Source organism: Opisthorchis viverrini (assembly GCF_000715545.1).
Source record: "Opisthorchis viverrini unplaced genomic scaffold opera_v5_90, whole genome shotgun sequence".
Taxonomy (NCBI): domain Eukaryota; kingdom Metazoa; phylum Platyhelminthes; class Trematoda; order Opisthorchiida; family Opisthorchiidae; genus Opisthorchis; species Opisthorchis viverrini.
The window spans coordinates 1,272,787-1,279,626 of record NW_008751743.1 but is presented as its reverse complement, the minus strand read 5'-3'; the positions used below and the strand labels follow the sequence as shown (position 1 = coordinate 1,279,626).

Genomic DNA, 6,840 nt, shown 5'->3' with positions numbered 1-6,840 from the left:
GTCAGCGTTTATGGCCCGCCTTCCTTTCGGCTTTTTCATTGACTAGAGATTTGATCCAAGATATAAGATAAGCGGAGGTTCTGAAAAGAATTACGCTTTGGATGGTTATCCAGTATTCGTGAAGTCAGGTGTAATCTACCGCGAATCTTCATTGGGACTTGGTTTTTGTTGTAGATTCATGAAGAATGCGTACACTGATAACAGTAACTCATGCGTAGTATTTACAGTTTGCGGAAAATATTGCTCAGGGCAGTAAATGGTAGGAACTGATTTTTTGCTTTGCAGTGCAACGAATACGACGTGCAAAGTTGCTTTGAAACTACTGGTATACTTGATTGAAACATTCAAACTGCTTGACATCAACTGACTTTACTTGCTACATCAACGAGAACTCACTATCAGCGCGTTATTGAAAAATACTTTACCAAACAGAATCCGACTACTTTTCTTCACAATTAGGTAGATATGACTGGTAAAAATTATCTTGCAGACAATTCCTATTTGCAAGGGCTCCGGTCAGTGTGATATTCCTCAAACTGAACAGTGAATAACCACGTCAGCATGGTTAGCCTATTGTTTAGCGTAACTAGTGTAAATAATCATTGTAAGACTAAGGCTTTCATGAGATGGAAATTGGTTGTAATTAGAGACCGCATCCTAAACAATGTTGCTAGGGTACCGTTCGCAACTTTCATGCAATCTTTTCCTCTTCTATCACAAAGGACGGTACGTGATGGAAGGATTTCTCACAGGATGCACATTTGACTATTTGTCCAACGATCGCTCCAGCATCATATTCAGCAGCTGTCTATTCCTCGGAGGATTTGTCTGTCCATTTGCGCTTATTTGTTTCTCTTACGCGCGGATATTATGGTTGATCAGGAAGAGCAAGCAAAGTTTATATCAACCGGAAAAAGTGAACAAGAAGATATGCGGTAGTCCCACAGGTAATTGGTAAAAAATGAGTAAGAAAAATAAAGGAACGAATAAGAGCAATTTATTGAGCTTAGATACAGACTGTCACTATACGACTATACGATTTGTAGTGAACACCTACTGCTGAGAGGTAAAGTCTGGTTATACATGAATCACTATTATAATCGTTTATACCGCCCCTGAGTAATCAGGTATGTTTCGGTTTCCTTCACTTTTTGTGATTGAAACCTCCAAATTAAGCTGCCAGATGCCGTTTGTTTTGCGTTTTTTATTCAAACTCGGTATAAGTTCGGTCTGACCGTAGATAAAAACGCTTTTCCAATAACTACGGATTGCAACGTGATAATCATATAAGTTTTCTTGAACTGTTTTTAAAAGGACGTATTAAACAAGGAAGAAAGCATTTTTCGATTATGAATTCTGGGCCGGAATCGGCTCAAAGAGTGCTAAAAAGATTGAGTGCCATGTGGTGTATAATATGAATTTCTTTATTATAAAGTCAAAGCATATCTTGGTGGAATAATCTGATGCAATCCGATGCTTCAGTTGTGGTGAACAAGCTTTCTCAAGGACTTCAACAACTGATCCCTAGAACTGACTGTAGAAATTCTTGAGAAACGTCGGATTGCAACAAACTGTTTCACTACTTTGTGTTTTTATCTTATAATAAAAAAATCTCACATTCCAGATAATCGATAATAAGCAGTTAACAAGGAAATTCCTTTTTACATTTATTTGACAACGTATTCATGCGCCTTATTCTTCTGGTTAGAAAAAGTGGCTTGTGCAAACGCATGCTCTTACCTAGCTAGTAAACTACTCCCTAACCCAGTGATTCGCAGTCCTCCTGGGAGTTTTACCTAACAATACTGATACTAGCTTTGATCACAGAGGTAGACATGATATCCATGAGTAGTAAAATGTGTTCTTGGTGCTCTCGGAAACTCATCTACTTTATTCGTACAAAGCTCAGCCACCGAGGTTAACATAATTCACACACAATTTCGTCAACTTTCTTCCTGAATTATAATTGGGGTGGAAAAAAAGGTACTCGAAACAACCTGGTTGCCTTGCCCCATTTTTGTAACATTTTCTTGATAGTGAGGTGTACTGTCTTGAGAGAGCCCTTACGTTTGGTCCCAGAATTAACTTCTTGACTTTATTGGATAGACATTCGTAGTATGCACTGCTTCGATTGCGCTGCAGTTACACTACCGTTTTCCACAAAATGACCATAGAAATGGTAGCGCCAGAAAAATTCCTTTGCTCATATTTTCGGAAACAAGTCGGAAAAAAACAAGATGCCAGCATACAGACAAACTTTAGAAAACTACGCAGTAGACTTATAATCCTTTGAAGCAATGAGTCAGAACTTCCAAAAGAGTACAAAGCATTCTGTTTCCTCTAGATTGCGTTTTGCAGGCGCCGCCAGACATTACGCAAATGTACCGCAGATTTTAGGCGTGGTCCGAGCTGCCGGTGAATTATTCGACGGATGTTAGTGGCGTGTAAAGAGACGTGTATGCTATATACATTACGAATGTCGGTGATGTGTAGTTTTAGGCTCGTCAAAGGCTATAAAGTATAACGCTTGTACTAGGCGATCTCATGTCCACAGGAACTGTTCATAAAAAATCATGAGCTTATCTACAGAGCAACCACAAATGTTGAGGACACAACAATGAACTGAAAAAGGGATACTGAACGCAGCCCCATGGGGCCGAAAGGGTGAACTCCATAGGAAACCTCATTCTTCATCGGTGGATCCAGAATAAATACCTTCCATATTCGTGAACTTTTGAGGGAGTGTATTCACGTTGTTACACTGGGTTATACTTTGACGACAATGTAACTCTTCAGCTGGATCCATTTTGTCAAAAGAGGTTACACATATCTGCACTTATGTCCGTTTTTGATCGAAGATAGGACTTAAATACCCGTGTTTGTTGGTATATGTGCACACAAGGATTTATGCCTTGAGGAATTGTCTCTCAGCGGTTGCGCAAACCCTCTATGAGGTAGCTGGGACCAAGGAGAGTTGCTGAGATGGTCTACTAGCCCTGCTCCAACGCATGTGTTTTGAGAAACGAAACACTGAAGGGAGAGCTGTCTTCTGTTTGTTCTGGGGCCAGTAGAACATTAGGCCATTGGGACACTGAAAAGCAGCTGCGTCTCACTGAATCTCGGTACCGTTAAGGGGATGCAGTCCAAAGATTTCCAGAGAGCTGGGCCTGAAGGGTTGGTGAGATGGCTGGGATGTGTAGAAATAAGTGGAAATCCACACGGTCCCACGATGCCAATACCTGGGCTATCGCTAATTACGGTACATAACTGCTAAGGGATTAGGTAGATTTAAAAGATGAACTAAGTTACATGAATTTCACGGTTTTACTGTCTGGTTGGTGGAATTAAGTTCAAGTTTTCCCATATTTGGCCAATTTGTTTGTGTCTGCTACGCACAACGCTAGAGCTTCTGTATGGTGAAAAATTGGCAGCATTAGGAACAGGGCTTTGGCTGATGAATGAATGTCTCTCTATTTAATAATTAATGAAGCCATAAATTTTGGAAATATAACGTCTAAGTAATTTTTCACTAAAGAGAATGCTACGACAAGACAGTATCGGTGTTGATTATTTAAGGATATGTGAGAAGTCGAATTTTCCAACGGATTGCGCTTTATCAAACCTTGGGGGCTGCGAACAAATCCACAAACGGCTATATCCGCTGACCTAATTGGGAGAAGTCCCCAGGACACAGAGATATCTGATGAATGCCTTTTCAATGAAGGCTTTAATGCACAAACAAATCCGCACAGTCGATTAACTGGGCAGCGGCATATGCTTCATCTCTGCAGCTGTAACACATTCTGTCTTTGGAATTCCAGTAGAGATATGAAAATTGGAAAGGACTCATTATTGGGGCTTCCAGTTAATCTTGCAATGATCTACATACTGTACGACAAATAATAATCGATGTTGCCCTTCTGCTTCCTTCCTGTACGCAGCCTATAGAAAGGTGTCATTCAGAACAGTCAAAACAACGTCAGTCCTCATATCCATGTATTTGGTTGCGTGGGGCCCGTACGCTGTTGTCACTCTATTGTCCGTGTTTGGATATCACAACCACTTGACACCGATAGGCACCGAATTGCCTGGACTGTTTGCCAAGACGTCTGCTCTCTACAACCCAATCGTCTACGTGATCAGGAATGGCAGTTCCCGAAAAATGGTTGCAAAACGGCGCCAGCGATCTCAACTCACGGCACTTAAACAAACAGTGAATTTATCAGTGTTGGTTTGTTTTGAATAAAACACCCGTTAGACTATACTCGCTTGAACTGAGTTACCACAAGTGCGAAATTTGGAGCGACGCTCATTGAGAAATGCATACTACAGGGTGGTTGAGTTTCACGTTGGTTACTCGCGTAATATAGATTCTCGAAGAAGTCACTACCGAGAATTCTGCACGAAACCAGCGTTTTAGACTAATTTGGATACATTTCATATGGAAACATATGATTCGTAGGTGGTACAGAAGAACGTAACGGGACGGTGGAATCCTCTTGGTATAGTTGCATTCGTCAATGTGACTTTTTTTCACTTAAACAAAGTCAAGTTTTGGTCTTGTACTCTGTCCAAATGGGTTGCAGTACCCTCACTCTGGCCTTTGATCCGCAACTTTTGACTTATGTCCTTCGGTGTTCCTTCATGTATTCCGCCTTATTTCTAAGCTGCTACTCTGGCCTAAAATTCCAGTCTTCTCCTAACGAGTTGAGTTTTTAGAAGCTTAGCGCAATGTTATAAAATGGGACATACATTTGGCAACCACCGTTGATGAAGAAAAATATTTTATTGTCCTGAGAGAATTTGAAAGCATGTATCTTCCGGTGTTCCAATGTGTCTCTGGGTGCATGGATCTGTACGATAAAGGTATGGCTTTGAACATCTACATGCAGCGAAGAACTTCACATTGTATATCCTAACCGTGTACCATCAGCAGTTAACCCAATAGTTAGACCGATGTTCTAAAAGAACCTTCATCCTTGGAAGGTCTTTTGTGCACACTAATACCGTTGTCATTATGTAGTCGGGCGTTCGTTCTCGTCTCATCGGTAAAAGTTGGAGAACACAGTTCTGCAGTGCACTCCTGCGGCCAATTTATAAGAGCACCAATGTTTATTAGCACAACCTTGTGTCAGACCTTCAGGATACAACTAGAGAGAACATTACCGGGCTAATCGAGTACGGTAAAAAAAATTGGTACAAAATTGGCGAACAGCTCGCCGAAAATGTCATTCACCCACTTCATCTGTGTTGGATCGATATGCGGCGAACACTGCAATGCTGTTCAGAATATCTTAAGGGGGTATCTGGATAAGAATCAGTGTAATATGTATCCGCGCCACTAATCTTATCCTGGACTGGTAATCATGCGCCCTCCTGTACACACGATTTGCGTTCCACAACGGAGTTGATATCGGCACTACAAGAAAGCTGTCCCATCATTTTAGGGGTAATAAACAGGAGTCAGTTGTCTGCAAGATAAGAGCTGTGTACGTTGAGCTATTACCTGATTTTGTCCGCACCATGTATTTAAAGATGCATTTCACAAAGCGCTGAGGTTGTCCCCTTTGCACAGCACGTTTATTATGAAACCGACCATGATCGAAATGACCGTACAAGTTTGGTAAGTCAGGGCTTTTGTGACAAGGGAAGCAATTAAATAAGCATATGGACAATTCAATGCTGTATCGTGAATGCTCTGACAATATCAACAGCGGATAAGTCAAAAATGCAACGAACGTACTGGTTGAACGACTAAGTCAACTTCTTGCCTCAAAGCAGCAAAATTCGGGAACTAAAAATAGTGCAGCAGGTTTATTTCAATCTCTGTAAATCGTTTCGTTAATTGCTACATCAACCTAATTAAACTGGCCCTATCCAACCTGTGTTCTCGAAGCGTCTATTATTTCTGATTTCATTGATACGGCTCCGTACCATATTTCCTCGAAATAATCACAATAATGATCGTCCAAAAGATGTCTTCTGTCAAAACATTTGGCAGATTCCAACCCAAGATTCAAAAGTAGATTGGCAACGCACATAGTGATCACAACATGTTTCTAGTACTTGTAAACCAACTTCAAAGTCTGTTTGCTGAACAGCAGTTGTCATGCCTGTTGAATGCTCATCATTCTGCAGGTGTTTTTGACCTGGGGTATACCTCAGCCAAACTCTTCGAGCCGGGATATATCTTTCATCGATGTCCGTCGACAGGGGACTCACTCACATATGAACATTGACTCTTTGGTTGCGGTCCTACTTTCCACAACAGTACAACTTTTACACATTCAGCTTTTCCTGTATGTTCTTTCCCTGCGTAGAAATAGTTCAACTAGTCCCTCAATTTGGCACATACGTGGATCGAAACGAATCAATCAGCAGTACTCGCTCTTATACCATATGCGTGAAACACGTGCCTCAGTAACCAATCAACTTGTTATTTCGGTGTTCAGTGAAGGGATCAACGCTATCGGATGTCATACATATCAACCTCAAGAGGCCTTTAGGCCTACGCAGAAATCGCCGGCTGATTGCTTGCATGATGCAAAAGCAAGCGCCAAAAACAAACGTTAGCCAAGTTGTGCTAGGTAAAATAGTGTTTTCTTCAGTTGCACACCCACAATGAACCAGGGGTTTTCCCGTCCTTAAAAGTGCTACTCAAATGCACCCAAAGTCACGGAGCCTAAGCTCTCCTGGATGCCGAGCAATTTGCACCTGTGGGTATACTGAATGTATACTGAATGATACTTGCACACAAACACTGGTATGGTTTCCAATCCCTGGTTCATCGCGGTTGAAAGGGAACTGGTGTCAACGAAATAGTTCAAACTTTTCACTGGT

At 41.4% G+C, this 6,840-nt stretch overlaps 1 protein-coding gene across 1 annotated transcript in view; it reads left to right on the top strand.

Moving 5' to 3' along the window:
• T265_13638 (hypothetical protein) overlaps nt 1–6,566 on the top strand; it is a gene marked incomplete at both ends in the record, with an annotated part of 16,592 nt that extends 10,026 nt beyond the window's left edge. The window contains 3 exons of the mRNA XM_009169829.1: nt 723–947; nt 3,942–4,227; nt 6,321–6,566. Coding sequence (XP_009168093.1) covers nt 723–947; nt 3,942–4,227; nt 6,321–6,564 — 755 coding nt within the window. The remainder of the gene's footprint in view (nt 1–722; nt 948–3,941; nt 4,228–6,320) is intronic.
• Between the last annotated feature and the right edge of the window lie 274 nt (nt 6,567–6,840).